At 34.6% G+C, this 24,873-nt stretch overlaps 1 protein-coding gene across 1 annotated transcript in view; it reads right to left on the reverse strand.

Moving 5' to 3' along the window:
* Positions 1-24,873, reverse strand: part of LOC136027372 (alpha-tocopherol transfer protein-like) — a 56,711-nt gene that overhangs the window by 25,979 nt on the left and 5,859 nt on the right. Inside the window, exons 2-6 of the mRNA XM_065704558.1 lie at positions 24,082-24,246; positions 18,284-18,443; positions 15,975-16,125; positions 11,966-12,073; positions 2,497-2,607 (exon numbers count right to left, since the gene is read on the reverse strand). Of these exons, the coding sequence (XP_065560630.1) occupies positions 2,497-2,607; positions 11,966-12,073; positions 15,975-16,125; positions 18,284-18,443; positions 24,082-24,232 (681 nt within the window). The 5' untranslated portion in view covers positions 24,233-24,246. The remainder of the gene's footprint in view (positions 1-2,496; positions 2,608-11,965; positions 12,074-15,974; positions 16,126-18,283; positions 18,444-24,081; positions 24,247-24,873) is intronic.

The raw sequence follows: 24,873 nt of genomic DNA on the forward strand, positions 1-24,873 counted from the left end.
TGTTTCCCCCTATTTTCTAAAATGAGGCAAATTTTCTCAGGCTCGTAACTTTTGATGGGTATAACTGATCTTGATGAAACTTATATATTTAAAATCAGCATTAAAATGCAATTCTTTTGATGTAACTATTGGTATCAAAATTCCATTTTTTAGAGTTTCGGTTACTATTGAGCCGGGTCGCTCCTTACTACAGTTCGTTACCACGAACTGTTTGAAAATTATATCAAGTTTATCAAGTTTCATCAGCTTGGCATTAATGCTAACTTTTAAGTCCTCAAAATCCTTTTTGCTGACGCTCGCCATCATTAAATAAATCAATAATTACGATCTAGTTAGAACACTTTAGATCATTCCTTGTTATCAACAATAATCTTATGCAAAAAACAGGTTTTTCATGGTTGACTTTAGCGCGATGCTAACACCTTGAATGACCAGCCAGAGAATAACAATTGTCTTACTGTATTAATGATTATATCCAAAAAAAGGTGTTTGCAGTATGAACTCTCAAACATGACTGTTCTCAAATAATTCTTATAAAAAATGTCATTTTATGTCTTGCTCTCTCTTTAACGATTCAATTTTGCGCTTTGAGATATTAAAGGTAATTCTCCGGGATAAATTTTCACCAGGATTGAATTGTCCACAGGGTATTTCTGTGAGGAGGGGGATTTCTCCGTGGAGGTGGAGCCAGATATCCTGGCTTTATATTAAAAAACGATTAGAAATTAGAGAAAAAAAGTTTTTTTCAACTGAAAGCAAGAAACAACATTAAAATTTAAAATGAACAGAAATTGTTGTGTATTTGGGGGGGTGTGACCCCTCCTTAACACCTCTCTATTTCCGCTAAAATTAAATTTTGTCCCTGTTCTTTAAAAACGGCCACTGAAACACAAAGGTCGTTTCATTACAACAATAGTTAACTTTTTTTAAAGTGCCGAAAAACTGTAGCGTGAAGAGCGAGGTGTTGAGAATGAGGCAGCCCCCCTAATAAACATAATAATTTATGTTCATTTTAAGTTTTAATGCTGCTCCTTACTTTCAGTTGAAAGCCTTTTTTATTATTTAATGAAGCTTAGAGACCATTATTTTCCTTATGGCAACGGAAAAGTATGTCAATTAAAGTAAAAGTACACAACAATGAAAAAAAAGTAATTAATTACAAAAAATACACAAAACAATAGCCTACTTAAAAGAACTAAGGTATAAACTTCCAGCATTCAGTTCTGTTGAGAAAAATGCCGAAGCGTTGGACAGATATTTTTGAATAATATCGTCGATTTTGAACTTGGTTATCAAACACCAAAATATTTAATACCTTTAGACTCAGTATTTGTAAAAAAAAAAAAAAAAAAGTAACACATCATCAAAGCAGTTTGTTCAAAGTAAAACATTAAAACTAAGATTAAGAAAATCAAATAACGTTTTTAATTCAATGTTTTAAATTTTGAATAAAAAAAAACAATATATTTGACGTCTTTATACTTCATAGCTATAAAAAATTAAGTCTTTTTAAAGTGACAACTAGATAAATACAAACATTCCTGGAAAAAAAAAATAAATTAGTGATAAAAAAATAAAAAAAAGTATCTGTTCAGGGTGATAATACAGAAATTCCAAGCATTCCGTTCAGCGGTAACATTCCTGATTATTGCGGCTTCATATATTTGCTCATGTGTACTCTTGCAATGCAAGCAAAAGTTAACGACATATTTTTACCGAAACTGTTCCTTATTAAGTTGTTTTCCTTGTGTTTTCTATAAGTGTACTTATTGCACTAATTACTGATAACAATACACAAATTTAGGATCACCATAAAAATCGGATCCTTTGATCCGATCAATAGGATGCTATCAATAGTTAGGCTCTTATACCTTCTTTATTGACAAGGATTCTTATTTACTTATCATTCACTACCATGAAGAATTTGAACTTTTTTTTTCTTTCTTTTTTTCTGTTATTCCAACCAAACCATATGGAAAAAATGATTATAAAAAACTATAAAAGGAGTAACTCATTCACAGATTAGAACTTATATTTTCCCTATTTTCCTTATCTTGTAATTACTTTATAGTCCCAAGGTTTCAGGGGCACGTCCCCCTGTAAGCAATACATTAATTGCGACATTGCCACTCGAAAAAGCAGGCGAAGTTTGCCCGGATAATCGCTTTGATTACATATTTCAACCATACTCCGATATTCATGATTTTTTTATAGTTTATTTCTCTCTTCTATGAAATTTGAAAAAAAAATAGACCGAGTACGTTCATGTATCAGGGTACGAAAATGTAGCAAGGAATATTCGCAGAGGGGTGGGCTTTTAATACAAATGCTTAATTCAATTACTCAGGGGCCACTCACATGGGGTTCCTGGCTAGCATTATGTATATTTAAGGGACAATTTCATGGATAAATATCTCTAATGTAATTGAAGAAATTCATTGGCGGAACAATAAAATATATAACATTGTATCAATCAATTTCTTTAAATTGACTTACCCTTTGTCTTATTTTTTCTTTCATAAATTGAGAAACAGTGTTAAAGAAGCTCAATGCAATGGGTGGGAAGTTAACTTGATGAAACTGTTTTGGCATGAAAGGTTGACCGTCCTGCAAGTAAAATTATATCACTGCACCACATATAATTAAGCATAAAGTATCAACTCTCATGGGATTGATTTGCTTTCTAAATATCAAGTGAGCTCGGAAGAGGTAATATATATATATATATATATATATATATATATATATATATATATATATATATATATATATATATATATATATATATATATATATATATATATATATATATATATATATATATATATATATATATATATATATATATATATATATATATATATATATATATATATATATATATGTATATATACTACTACTAATAACTCACTGCAGCACCAAGCCGCCTGAGGCCAACACAGCTACGCACGCTCCTCTTCCAACCTAATCTATTTAAAGCCTCCCTCTTTACACCCAACCAGGAAGTTCCCATCTCCTTTAAATCTTTTTTTATGACATCCTCCCAACCCAGACAAGGACGACCTGCTTTCCGTGTAGCCCCAGACGGTTGGCCAAAAAGGACAATCTTCGGTAATCTGTCATCCTTCATCCGTAGTACGTGGCCTAGCCAGCTCAACCTTTCTTTCATTATAGCCCCAGAAAGCGGGATTGAACCACACTTTTCGTACAACCTACTGTTTGAAATACGGTCAGTCAGCCGGGTTCCCAGAACAATCCGTAGGCAATTTCTCTGGAAAACATCTAGTAAATTTTCATCTGCTTTTCGGAGTGCCCATGCTTCAGAGCCATATTTGACCACTGTCATCACTGTAGCTTCCAATATTCTAATCTTGGTTTGTAGACTTATCTTTCTATTCTTCCAAGCTTTTTTTAACTGTGAAAAAACACCCTGGGCCTTACCTATTCTACTTTTAACATCTTAACTGCTCCCACCATCTTTACTAATAATACTACCAAGGTAACTGAAGCTCCCAACCTGATCAATCTTTTCGTTACCTAATGTCACCTATTCATCTTCACTTATTCCTAGCCTTAGTGACTTAGTCTTCTTAACATTAATTTTCAAGCCTATTTAAGCACCCTGAACTCGTAAAACCTCTAAAAATTCGTTCATTTTGCTCAGACTTTCATCTAATATGCTTAAATCATCAGCGTAATCTAAGTCCAGGAGCGTTCTTCCTCCCCATTTGATTCCATGGTCTCTAATTACCTTTCCTGTGCTCCTTAAGACGAAGTCCATCAAAATGATCCATATAAAGGGGGATAGAACACAACCCTGCTTAACTCCTGATTTAATACAAAACCAGTTGCTAACCTCATTTCCTACCTTAACGGCAGCAGTATTATTCTCGTACATAGCGCAAATCACTTTAATATATTTTTCAGGTATACCATATAACGACAAGACCTTTGTTAACGCTGTTCTATCAACAGAATCGAAAGCTTGCTCATAATCGATAAAACTGAGGACCAAAGGTGTTTGACAACGAAGGGACTTCTCAATTATTAACCTAAGAGTGAAAACATGGTCGACACACCCTCTTCCTTTTCTAAAACCGCATTGTTCTTCCCTTAAAACTTTGTCTACAGCATGTCTCAGTCTAAAAAGTATCATATTACTCAGTAATTTGCTACCTACAGAGACCAGACTAATGCCTCGATAATTACGACACTCACTCTTGTCACCTTTCTTATACAGTGGTTTAATTAAAGTTTTCCTAAAATCATTAGGTACTTTCCCTTTTTCAAAAATCATGTTTATAACCTTCAGTAGCTTATTCCTAACCTCAGAGCCACCATATTTAAGAAACTCATTAATCATACTATCAGCACCTGGAGCCATATTATATTTTAATCCTTTTAGTACTGTCGCTAATTCTTCCTCACTAAACAAATCTTCCTTCACATCCCCCCCCCAAGCACGCTGTCCAATTATCGCTGCATATAAATAGATTGTCAGGTTTACCGACCCTCGAACATGCAACGTACAATTGTCCATGGGAAAAACAATCATTATTAAGATCTATACCACATTTTTCTAATGATTGACCTTGAGCTTTGTTGATGGTGATTGCAAATGCTAATCGAATTGGGAATTGCAATCTTTTAAATTGAAAAGGCAGATCCGTTGGAATCATGGGAATGCGAGGAATAAGAACAGCCTCACCCTCAAAAGGCCCTGTCAAGATTGTGGCCTCTATTACGTTTCCATTGTTTTTTTTTTACGGCAAGTCGCTTGCCATTGCAAAGCTTTGGTGGGTTGATATTTCTTAACAGTATTATTGGTACGCCTATTTTTAGCTGTAGCTAAAAATAGCTCTTCCGTGGAAAGATCCACGGAATTTAAAAATTCAGATGGATAATTAACCGCCTCATTTGGTTCCAAAACTGTGTCGACTGACTTGTAAAGGACTGCCCGGTCTCGAATCTTGGTCAAAACAATATTGTTGATTTCGTGGACGTCTATATTTTTGGGTGCAAGAATCGCTCTTTCACTTAGCCATTTATTATTTTTATAATTGTTTAGAATATTCGGAAATACTTTTTCAATCAATTCATTTTTGGACGTCACTAAGTTACAGAATTCAGCAGGTAGTTGCATACGTCCTGAAATTGAGTCTTTCGTCTGCAGGGGTTGATCTAGGTATTATAGGTAATGTTTGCCTGGAATCTCCCGCAAGCAATATTAATGTGCTGCCAAAGGGTTTCGAATTCCCTCGCAAATCTTTAAAACATTGATCCAGAGCCTCGAGCGATTTTTTGTGTGCCATTGTGCACTCGTCCCAAATAATAAGTTTGCATTGCTACAATACTTTACCCATCCCAGATGATTTGGAAATATTGCACGTGGGAGTTTCTGTAGAATGCAAATTCAGAGGCAATTTCAAAGCGGAATGAGCAGTTCTTCAACCAGGCAGCAACGTTGCGGCTATTCCGGACGACGCAATTGCCAACGCTATATCATTTTTTGATCGAATTGATGCCAGAATCAGTTTTATCACAAACGTTTTACCAGTACCTCCTGGCGCATCCAAAAAGAAAATTTCTCCAACGTTGTTGTCGACACAATGCATTATCGTATCATAAATGTCTTTTTGTTCCGACGTTAACTTGGAAATGTTATTTTGTACATACGACAATGGATCACTCGTACTGTAACTTTGTTCACGATCCAATTCTACACATGTCGAAACAGCAGCGGTACGATTAGGTGAAGGCATTCCCAAATCCTGAAGAGGTTTGTTTGCCATACATACGCACAAATCTTCTATAATAACTAAAGTGTAGTTATAAATTTCTGGTGTAAAATCAAAAGTCACATCTGACGTCTCTAACCGTTTTCGATGGAATATATCTTCGGACATTTTTGATTTATATTTTTCCCATAACTCTGTAGGAGCTGATGGAGAGCAAGTTGTTAGTATGATGCCAAACAATGGACGAATTTGACTTGGAGTTGACGTTTCGCACGCGTCATTGATGCAATTATCCCAGTGTTGGTCATTCTCCAATAAATTCAGAGCTTGGCATTCACTAGGGTAAGTGTCATGTATAGTACCGTTTACAGTTCTCAAATACTCAAAGGACGTCGGACCGGGTACATTCACCAAAAGCAGGCGTAGAAAGAAGCATTCATGTTGATTGGGGTGAACGGTGTATAGTCTTCCTATCGTGGTATCTTTGAAGATGGTAGGTTGGCCGTCGACTGACTTACCATGTTTTCGACGGTCAAATACTTTATTTTTAGTATTCCACGTGTAATACGAAGGCACTTCAGTATACAGCAGTTTTTTTTTGCAAAAGAATCATTTTTGCATATCGAAAAGAAAGCAGTTAACTTTGTATCCGGTGGATTCAGGGCCCTTTGTTGCACGTTGGATTCCGACAAATAAACACGTTGACCATTCTGTAAATGTACCGCTAAGTGAACAACAGCTGGACTACGTTCATGTATCGGAAATGAAAGAATTCGCCAAACAGCTTCATTACCGCTTATGTATCTTCCAGCCTGATATTGTACGATTTCGTCGATATCTTTCATTTCGGACTGCAAGCCAAAAACTGCCATGTCACTGCCTTTGTTGACGTATTTACATATGTATTTGATTGCCTTTACGGAGTTACAGTATTCAACGCTTATGTGTGCATTACATGTTTTTGATAATAATGGGCAATATGGAACAACCCACTGGTTATCTACTTCGATGGTGGTACCGTTACGCTTCTTTATTATTGCTGTTTTACCGCCATCTTCAGTAGATCTTCTTCTATATTATGGGTAACCATCATTGCCAGTAATTGTGTTGGATACTAAAAGTCGAGTATATTGCTTTGTGCACCTTCCTTTGGCCATGCATGGTGAATTTTCGTTCAGTGCACCGCAAGGTCCATGTATCATATTTTTTACAACAATATCATATAACCCCTTATCGACATTTTCATCAGGTATTTCAGCAGAAATCACATCATCAATTTCGTTAGAAGTAATTTTATTATGTAGCCAGATTAGTATATGTGCGTGTGGCAAACCTCGTTTTTGCCATTCAAACACTTCCCAAACACTTCAAGTTTTACTATGTAGTTTATCAGTGATTTCAACTTTTGCCGGAAGACGCGGGCCGTAATGTCATGTCTATGAACCGCCGATTGTCCTTGAAGTAAAAGCTGCTGTATCTCGTCCCAAGATTGATTACATGTAAATGTAATAAATAAATCTGGACGACCATAGAGACGAACATACGCAATAGCATCTTGAGCATATTCATGCATATGACGGGGACTGCCAGCATATGACGAAGGTAAAATCGTTAATCTTACAATGTTTGTGGTATAACCGTCATTTACAACTGCATCTCGCAAATGAATGTATTGTTCAGAGCGGAGCTTGGTCTGATTCAGACGGATATATAGCAAACGTTCTGATTCAATTTTTGCATACATATCAAAGACATTTTGGTGAAACAATTGACGGCATTTTAAAACATAATTGTCTTCATCCTGCCGAATCATTAGTCTATAGGAATAATAATGCATTGCACTGCATTTCTTATTCATTTCTTTGTTAGTGGCTGGATTCATCAATTTAATATTAAAGTGATAGCCGTCGGCTCCATCCCAAAAAATGATAGGATATTGTAGGGCATCGTAGCATCGATGAGTTTCAGCAATTCTTACCAACTGAGCGTTTCGCTTATGAAGAATAATATCTCGAGGTAAAAACTGATCACCGACCATAACGATTGCCACTTCGTCGATAGTTGGAGCATTGTATCTACGCACATGTTGGCCAGGAGGCGTTTTGTCAGCGGAAATAACAATTATTATGCGTATCAGTAGCCATCAAATCGATGGCTGTTTTGAACAGACGCACTAAATTATTATTTTCGTGGAAAAGATGTTGCAATTGGGAAACGATTGTCCTTTCAACGTTGGGAGAAATTTCGCAACGTGCATTCAATTCAGAATTTCTATCACTGATGAAGCACAATTGTAAAAATTTATGATTCTCGCCTGAGAATGGTAGAAGGGACCCTGCTCTATGATAAATTTGCCCTTTTACTTTGAGAGTAGGCATAAATTGATCTGGATTTTCGATTTGGGCACCAAACGACATCATTTGGAAACATGAGTTATATTTTCTGATCTGTGATAAAAAGCGCTTAGATTCTGACGTAGCTCCAGTAAGCAAAGTCTTCAATGGCTCTGGTGGTGCAGCCAATAGAGGAAGTTTAACTTTTCCTGAGGCGCAACACATTCCCATTGTTTCACCATTGAATTTCAAGGCCTTGCAATATGGACAAATTTTAGACATAGTCCCGATTTGAACACATCTACTCAAGCTATAATCATCGACTGGGCTGTACCTGAATGCCAGGCGATAATTTTCAGGTTGCTCTTGTGATTCCTCGGCACGCTTTCTTTTCTTACTTTCTCTATCAGCCGCAAGCCTGTTTTCTTGCTGTTCTTGTGATTCCTCGCCACGCCTTCTTTTTTCACTTTTTCTTTTAGCAGCAAGTCTGGTTTCGCATTGCTCTTGTGATTCCTCGGCACGCTTTCTTTTCTTACTTTCTCTATCAGCAGCAAGTTTTTTGGCATACTCTTTGAGCAGCTTCCTCGGCTGTTGACATCGAAGGTTCTTCAGTCATTTTACAATTAAACATTTTTCCGTGAACGAATGTCTTAAATACCTTTAATGACGTCATCGTCATAATGACGACATGACGACCTGATGACATGACGTCACTCAACACACAGACACACTAATGACGTCATCGTCATAATGACGACATGACGACCTGATGACATGACGTCACTCGACACACAGACAACTTATTTTTATATATATAGATATATATAATATATGTATATATATATATATATATATATATATATATATATATATATATATATATATATATATATATATATATATATATATATACATACATATAAATATATATATAAATATATACATACATATATATATATATATATATATATATATATATATATATATATATATATATATATATATATATATATATATATATATATATATATATATATGTATATATAACCAATTTTCCCAAATCAAGTGAAAATAACAGTAAAAATTGAAAAGTGAGCCATATAGCACAACGTAAAGAAATACAATAGGAAAACTGACTAGTTTCTGTGGATGCTAGAATTATGCATGTTTATCTTAGTTTTGTCAAGGTCTTTGAACAAACTAAATTTCAACTGGGGGTTGGAACTGGGGTCGGACCTTTGGTTAAAATACACTTTTCGAAGCCTTTGACGCCAACTTCTAACCCACTCCCCCATTCCCAACTACCATTCCCCCACCCAACCACCACCAACCCCACAACTCGGCTTTAGAGTAACCCAGAAAATCCTTTTTCATAACAGCTGATGCGCACAAACATTCTTCCATATAGTTTTATGAAGTTCGAAACAACATTAGTGTAGTTAAATGAAAAATTAAAACAAACTTCAGAAACAAGAGAGATATTACCCGCACTTCCCTTAGTCAGGTTGTAAGTCTCAGACTGATTAGGGACAAGAAGTGTTTGACTCATTTCTTGGGCAGCGCAAGATGCAATGCTACAGAATTGCTTCTAATAGTTCTTCAGTCATTCTGTTATAAAGCTTTATAAATCTTATTATTAAAAGTATTTTTCATAAGTGGAAATATGCACCAGATACTCTAACAAGAAGCGACCCGGCTCAACAGTAAGCGCAACTTGAAAAACGGAATTTTGAGACAAATAGATATATCAAAAGAATCGGCTTATCCTGGTGATTTCAAATATATAAAATATAAAAAAAATATAAAAAATATTCAAAAAAAGGGGGATAGCCACTAAAAATCATAGAATCTTAATAAAAGCGGACTATCAGATTCAGTATATCAGAGAACCCTGTTGCAGAGGTTTCAAGTTCCTATCTGCAAGAAAGCGGATTTTAGTATTTTATACCAGAAGAAAGGTCATGGATGCATGTTTTTTTTTTATTATGTTTTTTCCATTATTATTTTCCCCATGGGTGATCGTATCGACCCAGTAGTCCTCAAATATGGGGAGAGGGCTCATTCGAACGGAAATTAAAATTTCTAGTTCCCTTTTTTAAGTTACCAAAAATATGGGGGCAACTAGGCCCCATCCTACACCTTTTTTCTCAAAATCATCTTATCAAAATTTTGAAATAGTCATTTTTTTCAGCTTAGTCAAAAGGCCGAATAACTATGCCTTTGGAGATATCATGATCTCAAGAGCCCATGAAGAAAGGACTTTAAGTCATAAAATTTATTTATTATTAAGAAATATTCAAAGATTTTTCAGGGGGGTGAGGAATTTTCAAAAGAAAGATTTTCCATGGGAAGAATTTTCCCATGGGGAGGGGGGTTTCAATGGGGTGAATTTTTCAGGTGAAATTTCACGCTGGGGGAATTTCCCAGAATTCCTATATGAAATTTTTCTTATGTCTCGCTTTATCTTTGCCGACTCAATTTTACGCCTGGAGATGTTAAGGGCAATTGTCCGGGGTAAATTTTCAGCAAGATTGAATTGTCCAGAGAATATATTCGTGGGGAGGAGGTATTTTTCCGTGGATTTCACTTAAATGGAGGTTTTCACTTAAAAGTAAGGAGGATAATTAAAACCTAGAAGGAACAGAAATTATTACGTATGTAAGGGGGGTTGCTCCTCCTCATTACCTGGCTCTTTACGCTTAAAGTTGAATTTTGTCCCAATTCTTTAAGAACGACTCCTGAAACACAAGGTTCGTTTAATTAGTACAAAAGGAAGCGTTTTTAAAAATACTTAAGAACTTTTGCGTAAAGAGCGAGGTGTTAAGGAGGATCAACCCCCTCATATACGTAATAGTTTCTGCTCGTTTAAAGTTTTAATGATGCTCCTTGGTTTCATTTGAAAAGACTTATTATTTTATTTAATGTTATAAAGGCATGAAGAGGCATTTAATCTCCTACACTTTTTAAGATTGTGTTTGTTGTGTTTTAACTCAGATTCTGGATGCTTGCATTTCCAACTTTGCTTTATCTTGCATGTGCGGACCATCTGTATCTGATTAGCGGCTCCAAAAATAGTGTCTTTCTACTTTTCCCATTATTTCTTCTTATAGAGAATAATATTCCCATTATTATTATTTTCCCATTATTTAGAGACAATTATTTCCCTGGTTTCTGTGACCATTGTGTTTCCTCAAAGTCTTTCCCCTGCGTTTAAGAACGGTAATTTAAGATAAACCCAGACACATTAATTTTTTTTTTTCATCTTAAACCCTTGATAAAAAAAAATATAAGGAATTTAGGCATTTCTGCCATAGTCTCAAAGTAATAAATAATGAATAGGAAACTCTCATCTCATGTATTGTTTATGTGCATTTATCCCCTTATCATCGTCTTCTTTTATTTTATTTTTTTTGTAGTTTATGTATATTTCTCTGGTGTTGTTTTTTCTTTCTCATTGCTACTCTACAATTGTAAGACCATGTAAGTAGTCAAATAAATTTATCAATAGATGTTTCATTTTGATACCGGGAGATTTTTTGGGCCACCAAATTTAATATTTTGCCGAATCTGATATCTTCGTAAAGCCTTCGACGCCGGATCCTTAAAACGCAACGACTAGACTCGGATTATATTATGCTGAAAAAATGTGTAAAATAGTATCTCCATCTAGAACCTTAAGTAATCGGTTTAAAAAAGTATTCAAACTTCTTTCGGTTGAGTTAACGTCAGACGTTTTAAAAATGACTGTAAAAAGTAAAAAATGGGGTGCTACTGATAAAAGCTTAAAAAAATCGAAAAGTCACTAATTTTCAATTAAAAGAAAAGTTTTTTTCATTAAATGATAAACTATTGAAAGAAAAGTAATTTAGAACTAAATTAAATTCCAAGAATTACCTGCCAGTATCTGTTCATCTTTTTTGTCGTTGACATCGGCATAGCACTAATATGACTGATTCCCATACCAGTCGCATCAAAAATTATAACAATACCACTTATCATTGCCTGGAAAGTAAAATGTCAAAATAGCTTTAAAAATTTTCTATAATATTTCAAAGAAATAACAGAAGTTTGAATAACCAAAAAATTTGTAAGCAAACTCTAAAGGGAAGATCGTCAATAAGTTCTAGGTAATTAGACAGGAAGTTGACCTAAAACTTAAGGAAAAGATAAATTTTAATTCAAACTCCATGATATAGGAAGATTACAACGAGAAAATTGTAGTCTACTTCTTCAAAAATGTATATGAAGCTCCTTCATTTACAATTTTGCTCCCTAACACATAAATGGCTCCCTTAGAGGATAGACAGACTTAGTATTTTTTAAGGCAAGAACCGGATATTTTTATCCCCGTTTCATATCAGATTTTCAAATTTGGATATTTTCTAGACTGCTGCTAATCTCTAGTCTTTTTATACTAATGAGGCCAAGGAATGAAAAAATTACATACTTTTAATGCCATATTTCCCAAGATATTTGTTGAAGAAGCGCAAGGTAATTCAGTCTCATTCAAAATGCTTATTACAGTGTTGTCTAGCAGTTTTTTTGTCCAGACATCAATATTTAACCAATTTACGTGTGAATATAAAGGCCTAAAATACGCTTTTAAGCATTGGAGAGCACCACATCTGTGAAGTTCTTAAAAATGAAAAGATGTTTGCCTAACGACCTCACAAATAGAATGTATAGTGGTACATTTATTTTCAGCTTTAAAGATATAGGTCAAGTTTGACTTAATGAAATCAAAATTTTTCTTCATGCTAAATTGCAAGACACTTACTATAGAAGACTACAATAACGCATCTACATTGAGCATGCGTATTGATGGGTAGCCCTAACAGTTTGTTCTTAATTTGAGGGTCTGTGTTTTATGCGTCAAAAACAGTTACCAAGATTATGCTACTTTTTTTCACGAAAAAACTGAGATTATGTGCGTTCAAGCGATAAGCTCAGCTTATGTTTGAAGGTATACATTTTTATAAAGTTAGGAGAAAACGCAATGTCTATTGAGCCCTGGAAAAAAAAAGATACAAAAAAACCTATTGACAGTCCGATATTCCTCTCAAAATTTATTTGCCAAAATCAACGACCAAACTGTCTTTGCATGATCGTTTCCACCACAGTATGGAGTTTTACTAATAAAAAAACCAAAGATTTATAACACCAAATCTGTCAAAGTGTTTGCTATAGGAGTTTAAGGTAATCCAATCTGACTCAATATACTTACTAATAGTTTACCATAAAAATAGTTTTTTTTTTTGTGTTGATATTTTGAAAATTTGAACTCCATATTAATACGGAATATCTGAAAGTGATGCATGAATCTAGGCGGCTAAGCAAAAGGCATGGACAAAATATTCGAGGTAATTTTGAATGAGAATGAACAACGAAATCTACGGCTGGAAGACAAGTGACAGCGATGATCACATAAAATCCTAAACAAAGTATCTGCTTCGAAGAGAAGGAACAGTGAAAATCAAAACGAATCCCAGAAGAGCAGAAATCATATATAATGACTCTCTGAAGAATTTAGAGGAACAAGGAATTGAATTCAAGCCAAAATTTCTTAATTCAATTGAAAACACTAATTTGACACACCATGACTTAAAACTAAAAAATAACGAGACGATTATGCCGAACTTGTTCAGAGCCTTAATTTTGGGAAGAAAAATCATACGAGTTTGGTCATATTTATGAGTTTCAGAAGAAAATAAGTTCTATAAAATGGACAATTCTTTCATGCATTAACATGAAAGAAGAATTGAATTCACTCCCAACTTTTTCATTTCAACTGTTATGGCATATTTGACACCTCGTGACAAAGAACAAACTAATAACGAATATATTAATCCCTTTAAAAGGACAACCGTGTATTTATTTAAAAGGCCTTTTCGTTAGAATTATATGCCTTGTTAGTATATTGCCCAGGGTCGTTGCATCAAACCAAACCTGAAGCCATGACATCAAGAAGACGCTCACATCATCTGAAGTTAGAACTTAGAAACCTGAAGCTATGACATCAAGAAGACGCTCACATCATCTGAAGTTAGAAGTTAGAAACCTGAAGCCATGACATCAAGAAGACGTTCACATCATCTGAAGTTAGAAGTTAAAAACCTGAAGCCATGACATCAAGAAGACGCTCACATCATCTGAAGTTAGAAGTTAGAAACCTGAAGCCATGACATCAAGAAGACGCTCACATCATCTGAAGTTAGAAGTTAGAAACCTGAAGCCATGACATCAAGAAGACGTTCACATCATCTGAAGTTAGAAGTTAGAAACCTGAAGCCATGACATCAAGAAGACGCTTACATCATCTGAAGTTAGAAGTTAGAAACATGAAGCCATGACATCAAGAAGACGCTCACATCATCTGAAGTTAGAAGTTAGAAACCTGAAGCCATGACATCAAGAAGACGCTCACGTCATCTGAAGTTAGAAGTTAGAAACCTGAAGCCATGACATCAAGAAGACGCTCACATCATCTGAAGTTAGAAGTTAGAAACCTGAAGCCATGACATCAAGAAGACGCTCACATCATCTGAAGTTAGAAGTTAGAAACCTGAAGCCATGACATCAAGAAGACGCTCACATCATCTGAAGTTAGAAGTTAGAAACCTGAAGCCATGACATCAAGAAGACGCTCACATCATCTGAAGTTAGAAGTTGGAAACCTGAAGCCATGACATCAAGAAGACGCTCACATCATCTGAAGTTAGAAGTTAAAAACATGAAGCCATGACATCAAGAAGACGCTCACATCATCTGAAGTTAGAAGTTAAAAACATGAAGCCATGACATCAAGAAGACGCTCACATCATCTGAAGTTAGAAGTTAAAAACATGAAGCCATGACATCAAGAAGACGCTCACATCATCTGAAGTTAGAGGTTAGAAACATGAAGCCATGACATCAAGAAGACGCTCACATCATCTGAAGTTAGAAGACAAGCAACAACAAGAATTAATATATACAAGCCTGCCGAATGCCGGGATCAGACCTTGAAAACGGTTACATAGTTGTTTTTTTCTTAAAACTTTCATATTGACATTTCTAACCACAAAAATGATCTAAAAAGGTCACAACTCTGAGGTGTAACTCGTATTTTTTCCAGGGTGGCTGTATCGAACCTATGGTGACGCCAAGACATCAAGAAGACATCATTCCAATCCCAATAAATGTAGAAAACTAAAAACGTTGGAATTTTCATATTAAATATCAATCAGTATTTTTACAAAACTGCATCACCCACTACTTTTTCTTAGCTGGTAAATCAAACCAGAGATTTCAATCAATAGACCGTTACTCCTTTCAAAATTGCATTACCATCCTTAGAATCACGTTCTAAAGTTCTCTATGATCCATGACTGTCTGAAAGTTTTTTTTTTAACACACAAGTAATTGCTCGGGACTTATAAGGAATCCAAAGACTTTTTTAATGGCTTAGAAACAATACATACCCACTTGCTAATTACTACTGTTGTGTGTTTACTTTTTTCTTTTCCTGAATTTTAAGCAGTACCACGCTGAATTTCTTGTGCTAAATAACGAAAAGATGTTCTTCCTAAAATATAAGCTGACAAATCGTTTGCCTTATTTATAGCCCTTTCCCCGATAAAAAAAACGCTACATCGCTTTAATAATGAGTTTTAAAAGCTTTTGAAATTTTCACCAGAAGGAAATTTAAAAACATGTTACTTTTTGGGTTTCTAGCCTTTATCATTAATGCTTTAGACATTTTTTTTTTATCAAAAAGTGCCAATACTTTATATTATTTGTTTTTCTTTGTTTTCTTTTGTGTATTTTGTTTTGTTCTTAATTATTGTCAAATTAATGGGTCTAATATTATTGTGATAATAAAATACCAGATAACTACAATTATTTCGAAGTGGGACAAGCATACCTGTTCATCATCTTTCATCATTGCCACATTAGTCATAAATCCAACTTTTTGGACTAATATGGGGTCAAATTCTGATGGATCATAGGCTCCAGGTCTGACCAAAATTATTTTTCTTCCCTTATGGTCATATCCAGGAAGATACAAGTTTAATCTAAAAAGGAAATCTAACTAAATGCATGAGCAAATTCTTAATTTTTATATAAACCTTTAATAATAATTGAAAATCAAGGTCTAAGTCAGCTCTTTTTATTGGTGGTGCATTCAATTGCATCTCAACCTTTGATGATAATAAGTTTGATCAAAATGATACTTTCAGCTAAGTATGAAACCAAAATGATATTTTCGGAGCTCAAAATTGGTTCTTTATCTTGGCTTGATCCTTATTTGCATAGATTTTTGGTAAATATATTCTACGCGGGTTTGAAGACGTGAGTAAATCCATAGATCTATCTAAGTATGATCACAGTAACATATTTTAAAGTAAAATTTCGACCGAAGAATTTTTTTCCTGTCCTTCGGATGGACTGGTGATTTCAAAAATTTCGCTTCGAACGTTAAAATGCTTTTCAATTCTTTCGTTACCTTGCTGATAGTGGCAGAAAAGCGAATCCAACTATAAGATAGTCCAAAGATGTTTTTACTTCCCTTAAAACAATTTGTATTTGCACATTAATGAAGCTTCTCGATTATTAAGGTGGGCCCTTGTATGGGCCCTGCATTGCGTTGCTACAGACGGGCTGGATCTCAGGGTCCCGTATTACCAAGTTCAGGTCAAACCCTCTGCGCCAGCAAAGGACAAGCGTAAATGAATTCTCCTGCTTTCAACCAAATTCTACTATTTTGCGTTTGTCACATACAATGATGGGTTTCTGGGGGAATTTTGCACTAACCATTTGCAAGGGTCATACATCCAAGCTCATAAGCAACCTAATGCATCGCAAAGGCAAGTAAGACAAAGTGCCCACGAAAATAGTTTTTGCCTGCCCAAAACCAGCCAACTAATAAATTATTTTTATTATTACTTGATTTATTATTATTTTTTTTCTTTTATAGTTTTATCAATCTATTATTATTATTTCTAATTCAGTTATTTATTTATTTATCTATTTTTTCAAGTATATATAATAGGTTATAGTCTATTTATTTTTAATTTATTTATAATAGTTTTAATTAAATAATTGAGGTTCAAGTAAGTAGTCAAGTTAATAGGTAAGTAGTTACGCAGACTTCCACGTGACCGCAAACTTTCATAGGTTTTCTGTAGCGCGAAAATGTTGTTTAATTTATTTAATTGTTTGTGAATTTACATTAAAAGAAAGGTACAAAAAATAAAGAATACGGCATTGGAATTTACAGTCCCTACCAGTAGTGCTGATCTCCTTTTCTTGGCCCTTAAGACAAGAAGTGCAATAGGGGTTGGTGGCCAACAATCCTGTGCTTTCACACACCCTTCCTGTTTACCTTCCCCATATTTCTCCAGGTACCTATTTAGAGCTGGTTGGACTCTGGCTGAGCTTACAGAGTCACACCAATGACCCCCGTCCCCAACAAATAATTGGGTACACTAGGGTTTGAACTCTTGCCCTCTCAAACATAGGATCCTAAATCCAACGCACCCATCCACTCAACCAGGACGGCCCTATGAACTCTGCTCTAAAGCTCTAAAGTTTCATAAGATCCAGCATAAAGAAAATATTTTTCGAACTAGAAAGCCCCAGTTTTTTTAATAGTATAGGTATTACACGTTAAACCTTTCTACTTTCTCAATTTCTGGGATTTGATATGATAAACGTAAAAGGACTAGGAGTGTTTTTTAAACCACGGAAAAATATTATAAGCTGAAATTTACTTCACTCAAAAGCTTGCCACCATTATAAATTAATGATATGAATGTTTTTGTTGTTTTAAACGGTTTTGAAAAATATCAAAGTTTCATTTTCTCTTTTGTCAGACTATTATAGTTATAGCAAATGTAAAAAAAAATCAAATTTTATTACATTCTTACGAATTTTTCTTTTTTTTTAATGGAACTACCTTTAAATGTTTTTTCTTTCCATTTTTTTCCCAGTCAAAGAGAGTGATAATTCACTAAACCTGTTTCTATGGTCTTTTTGGCGATTTTTCCTTCTTTTTCCAAATTTTTGTAACCTATTTCTATGGTCTGTTTGGCAATTTTTCAAATGTATGATGGTACAAAACTTTAGTTTTGGTCTGAAGCCTGGAGTAATTTAGACAACGGGAATGAAGTTAAAGAGCACAATTAAAAACTGACTCGAGTCATACACAATAGTTTTTATGTCTTTACTCACCCTTTATCGAGTATGCTTTGTATTTCGTTATTCGCGGGATCCCAGCCGGTAAAAAATTCTGGTAGTGCTCCTTTGATTGTCAAATGCATATCAATTTTGGTTTTCGCCTTTTCAAGGCTAAATTTAGAACCACGAAGGAAAGCAAGGAAAAACTCATCATCTGTAATTGTAAAAATAAAGTAAAATTAAAGATTAAAGCACTCAAGTAGCTTAGCAGCTTAGTCAAGAGCTTTCCTTTACTTAGTAAAGAACGCAATTCAGCATTGGAAGTAGTCAGAAAGCAACCACCCCATCACACCTTTTTTATCCTGCAAAAACTCTCAGATTCTCCTCACCAATGACACGAAATAAAATGTCGAAACAGCCATTTCAATAAATTTGGCTGTAAACAACAAAATTTGCTGCAGAAAGCTGCAACAAAGAAAGCTGCAGAGCCCATCTACCAAGTTTAGTTCATAGTGCCCAATATATGTGTGCTGGTTCGTCAATGGCGTCACCAGTTAAAGCAGTGGCTACTTCACCCCTTCACCCCTCTTTCTTCACCCCTGTATACGGTGGCGCCATCTACTTTTTCGAACTTGGTGACTTTTAATCTTCTGACGAAGCCACCAGATGCTGTTACCGTCCCTTTTTAGATGTCAGCACTGTTCACAGTAGAGCTTAAACAAAGCCGAGTGATATTTTCTTCTTTTTGTGTTAGTTTGTTATTTAGCATAGTGAAGCAACGCAAATTAGCTGTTAGCTACAATGTTGTTTAAATAAACCTATCTCTCTCTCTCTCTCTCTCTAAATTTCCTTCCACGGAAAAAGGACCGACGTAGCCGCTGGAGCAAAAGCGCCAAATTGTCCAAATACATTCTTTACAAGAATGTTTTATTACCTGTCTCACCTTGACCTGTCACATATTTTCAAAATTTGAATATTAAATAAAAATGAATTTGCTTTTTGAAATTATCTTTCGTTGTCTACTTATGTTCAAACGGACCTTACTTAAAAAACACTCCTCGTATAATAAAAATTTTGATCTAAATAAGTTTGTTAGAATTATGGGTAACGTCCCTCCTATTCTTATTGAAAAATAAGGTAGATGCAACCAAATGAAAATTAAACCTAGGTAAAATCCCCTTTCTGATCTCAATTTAAAAAAAAATCCAAAATTGTCCGGAGGACACTAATAACAGAGGATATAGCCATCTAATTGCATTCAGCAGTAATAAAGACATATACTAGCATCTTCCTTACCTGTTCTGAAGAAAAGTATTCACATAAACAAAACTTGGCAAAGTTGGTGAAAGATTACATATGATTTAATTAGTGAAAGTACAAAAAGCAATTGGTTTTCATTTTTCAACTATCAAAATTATTTCATCTTCGGCAAAAACTAATAATAACTATTCTTATGCTTCATTTTACTGAGTTGATTCCTTTTAGCCTTCAAAGGAGGGTTAGTGAAGCTTTGTGGGGGTATTCTTAGCAAAGAAGCTACAGAAAGTATGTTTTAAAACGGGATAAGAATAACAGTTTATTCAAATCGATGTAACTAGGAACAAATTCATGGGGATGCGAGGGTGTGAAAAAGTTGCTTGATCTTCTTTCAACGTGCTCATATCTTTTTCCTAACCAACTCAAAACTCATATGTGTAATTCCTAAGGTAAAAAAAATATTCTGGGCAAATAAAAAAAAAAGAATTAAAATAATATAGAAAAGCATAAAAAAATTGTTGAACTATTTGAATGTTACGCCCTGAAATTGCTAGAACAAGGGAGCCCTCTTGCAAAGATAAAACATTGTCTATTGAAGGATAGGCCCCAAAAACTGGGTCTCGAAAATGTTTGTTTATTTTTATTATAAAAAAACTACGGTACATATAAAAGAAGTCAAATATTTAAAAAAAAAATTAAAAGAATATTATCTTGTTTGAAAATAAGGGCAAAAAATGGGCCAGTAAGTTTTGTTCTGAACGGTTTGAAACTAAAAGTTCTATGACTCCTGGTGAAGTGAATCCTCCTGGAAAAGTAGAATTTTGAGGTAACCTCTCATAATTGTAGATCAAAGAAAGGTCCATATTTTTTTCTGTTCGCCTAAAGCTTTTAAGGATCGCTAACTGGATTAAGGAAACTAAACATTTTATCTGTGGGGAGAGGGTGTTAGGAGGACCGAAAATGATTACAAGGAGCAATTTTTTCCTGATCATCTCGAAATTTGCAGTCACGATTTCACAGGACAAGAGAAATCTACATACAAAAAGAAACTGTTTAACTTGTTGTGTAAGATTCCCCCAAAATTTAGCCCAAAAAGACGACAAAACTTTTGTTCTGAATATCGTAATACTTATATACTAAAGTTCTTGGGCCAAGAGGAGCCCAAAGTACAACAAAAAACAAGAAAGGAAGTGCTTTTCTTCTCAAAAGGGGTGAAATACCTTGTTTCTGAGTGATTTTAATTGCATAAGAAAGTTCTTGGGCTAATGGATCCTAATGTAAACGACATTATAGATTGGGGTACTGGTTTCAAACAGCTCATGGTAACGAACTGCAGTAAGGAGCGATCCGGCTCAATAGTGAACGAAATTTTTAAAAATGCAATTTTGATGCTAATACTTACATCAAAAGAATCGGATTTTTATGCTGATTTAAAATATATAAGTTTCATCAGATTTACTCTTACTTATCAAAAGTTACAAGCCTGAGAAAATTGGCCTTATTTTGGAAAATAGGGGGAAACACCCCTTAAAAGTCATAGAATCTTAACGAAAATCACACCATCGTATTCAGCGCATCAGAGGATCCTAATAGAGAATTTTCAAGCTCCTTTCTACAAAAATGTGGAATTTTGTATTTTTTGCCAGAAGATCAATCACGGGTGCGTGTTTATTTGTTTGTTTTTTGTTTTGTTTTCTTTTCCCCAGGGGTGATCGTATCGACCCAATGGTCCTAGAATGTTGCAAGAGGGCTCATTCTAACGGAAATTAAAAGTTCTAGTGTCTTTTGTAAGTGACCAAAAATAACTATGCCTTTGGGGACGACTTACTCCCTCAGAGTCCCCGGGGGAGGGGCTACAAGTTACAAACTTTCATCACTGTTTATATATAGTATGTTATTGGGAAGTGTACAGACTTTTTCAGGGGAATTTTTTCTTGGATAAGGAGGGGGTTGAGGGGAGGGGGTTACATGGGAGGATCTTTCCATGGAGGAATTTGTCATGGGAGGAGAGAATTTCCATAGAGAGGGCCCAGGATTTTCCAATATTATCTAAAACAAAAAACAATGAAAAGATAAATATGAAAAAGTTTTTTCAACTGAAAGTAAGGAGCAGCATTAAATCAAAACGAACAGAAATTATGATGCGTATGAGGGGTTCATCTCCTCCTAAATATTCATCTCCTGCTCTTTACGCTAAAGTATTTTTAGTAATTTCAACTATTTCTCCTACGGCCTTTGTGATTCAGGGGCCATTCTTAAAGAATTGGGACAAAATTTAAGCTTTAGTGTAAAGAGCAGGGTATTAAAGAGGGGGCAAACCCTCTCATATTCGTAATAAAATATACGAATATAGAAGTTCGTTACGAAAGTTAATTCGTATGTTAGGCTACGTATATTTTTTTACTAATAAAAACGTTCGTAAGAAATTAAAAGTTTTAGTCGCCTTTTTAAGTAACCAAAAGATTGAAGGGCAACTAAACCTCCTCTCCCACTTCTTTTTTCTCAAAATCATCCGATCAAAACTAAGAAAAAGCCATTTAGCCAAAAAAAATGCAAATTTCGCTCTAAGCATTCATGTGCGGAGAGCCAAAATCAAAATATGCATTAATTCAAAAACGTTCAGAAATTAAATAAAAAAAAAAAGTTTTTTCAACTGAAAGTAAGGAGTGACATTAAAACTTAAAACGAACAGAAATTACTCCGTATATGAAAGGGGCTGTTCCCTCCTCAACGCCCCGCTCTTTACGCTAAAGTTTTTCACTGCTTTAAAAAGTAGATTTGAGATAAAGAGTCAAACTTTAGCGCAAAGAGCGGAGCGTTGAGAAGGGAACAGCCCCTTTCATATACGGAGTAATTTCTGTTCGTTTTAAGTTTTAATGTTGCTCCTTACTTTCAGTTGAAAAAACTTGTTTTCTTATTTCATCCTAAAATGAAACCGAGAAGAATTTTCATGTAATTGGCTTGAAGCTTATTGGTTGGGCATATTCCTTGGGCCAACGAGACCAAAAATTTTCAAAAGAGATATGAAAATGTTTGTTAGCCATGAAACTGAGCCCAAGAGAGAGCCAACGAAGTCGTTTTTCATGAACTGGCTAAAGTTTAAAACCATACTTCTTTTGACCGAGTAGACCCTAAAATACAACACAAATTTTATTCTGGGGACACATTCACTTTCTCCGAAAACAAGGTCCAACAAATATTAAAGAGATTTTTCCGATTGAACTAAAACTTTCAAAGTTTGTTGTGTTGGACCATAATGACCGTAAATTTTTGGGAGAAAAGTATGGTGTCAAAGAATCCAAAAAAAGGGTTAAGACTTATTTACCCGGATCAGTTTGAAACTTGAGGCCATAAGTTGAACATTAATATACGAAAAAAAGCTTGGGAGTAGAGGCCTACCAAAACGGAGCCCAAAAAGGGTTATCCATAAGTAAAATTTCTAACATCTTAAGTGACTACGCGGTTTCTCTACGCTGTAACAAGAGTTACGAGAGGTCAACAAGACTGAGGCTGAGACGGTTAGAATAGCTATCACTACAATCTATAAACGCTTGAATTTAGCCATAGTTTAATTACAGTTAACTAAACTTCAAGCTCCAACGCATCCTAAGCATTGGTCAAAAGAAGTATCACCTGAAATCTACCCCCGCGTTCAATAAGCTTATCGCAATTGATTTTTGTAATTTTTGAGTTTTATTGACAATTGTAAATATAGATTTGTGTCCGAAAGGTCTAAATAAAACCTCTTGCAATCTATTTATTTACTTATTGAGCTTCAGCGCTCACTAATCTGCCATTCGTCCTTTTACAAACAAAAACTTCTTGATATGATTGTTTATCAGTACCAGCTAATAGTTTAGTGTAAGTTTCAAAGGTTCTATGGGGTTGGAAGTTTTTTGTATGTTGGAAGTTTTTACATTCATTTTAATATTCAAACTGCACTAAGTGGAGTACAATAGTCACGCCTGTTTAATAAACTACGTTAATTAATTGCTGCAAATTTCTATACCAGCTTGTCAATCTGGTCTCTAGGGATGTTATCGGCGATCTGAAACGATTCTTTCTGGCAAAAAAAACTTGTAAAAATTTCAGGCAGCTTAAAATATTCTATGGGACAGCATTCTGAGAAGCTTCAAATATAAATCTCAGATTAAGCAAAATCAGGAAGGTATAGGCTCACTCTTACTAAAGTCATGCGCAAGTAATATGAAGTGTTATTGGTGGAAATTATTTCTGAAGATCCTTGCTATCGCTGAGCCTGTCATTAATTTTGTTTCTTAGGATAGTGACCATCCTGTTTCTAAGCTTCAAATGTAAGCCAGGAGGCGTCAGGCAGGTCCATACGAATAATACATATGGTCTAATTAGCGTAAGCACAATAGGTAGTTGACTTTTATTTTTGAATGTCAAATATATTTCAACTTTGACTGAAACTACCATGTTCGGTTTTTTTTTGGCTGTTTTTAGTTCAAAATTTTATTTTGTGCGAGTGAATCTCAAAAACTAGCAAATTTATCTAAAGAAGTATCCTGTAGCCATAATAAGAAGGATAATTTTCTTAAAATATTTATTAGGGAGCACAAAAAAGAGTTTACCGTTTTTGCAGATAAGATGTGGCTGCTTTTTCACCCATTCACGAAGAGCAGCAATGTCGTTGGCCCTTCTCTCTTCATCTTCGTTCAAATGTTCTTTTGCCAACTTTTGAAGCTCGGGTGATAATTTACAAACATATCTTGTATCACCCATTTATTACAGCTTGCCTGAAATAAACATATATCTGTTTTGGTAACGTAGGTGCAAACTATTTTGAGCACTACGGAATTCATTATTAATGTTTTTTGTAGTTGTTTTCTATTATCAGTGATTTTTCATATGGAATATGGAGTTATCTCTTTGAAAACTTACAGTCAAGTATTTTTTATCTCTTACAGATTTCCAGAAAACAATCTTGGAAAGTCAATTTTGAAAACTGAAATTTCAATTTTTCAACATTTTTCATTGGATTTTAAATTTTCTGAAAACTTTCATCGATGGAAAAGTCAAGTCTACGTCAAATCCGAAACTAGTCTACCTTCAATGTTTTGGAAGGTTGATATGAAAATTCTCCCCTTATATTTTTTGAATAGCGACTTCAAAATCCAGCAAGTCCCTACTTACGTGAAAATGTGACCCCCATTATTAAACATGCACACATATGCTTAGATATATAATTTGTGAACTCAGAAATCATCTTAAATATTATGGGGGATATCAAAATCATTTGTGAAATGTGTAATCACCACGTTTTTATTTTTGATATCCATATTTCAATCGTAACTTTGCAATCAACAAGCTGAAAAATCCTTCGATATAAAATGTAAATAATGGTTAAAATAAATAAATTTGGG

The sequence above is a fragment of the Artemia franciscana genome, chromosome 5, assembly GCF_032884065.1.
Source record: "Artemia franciscana chromosome 5, ASM3288406v1, whole genome shotgun sequence".
Classification (NCBI taxonomy): Eukaryota; Metazoa; Arthropoda; class Branchiopoda; order Anostraca; family Artemiidae; genus Artemia; species Artemia franciscana.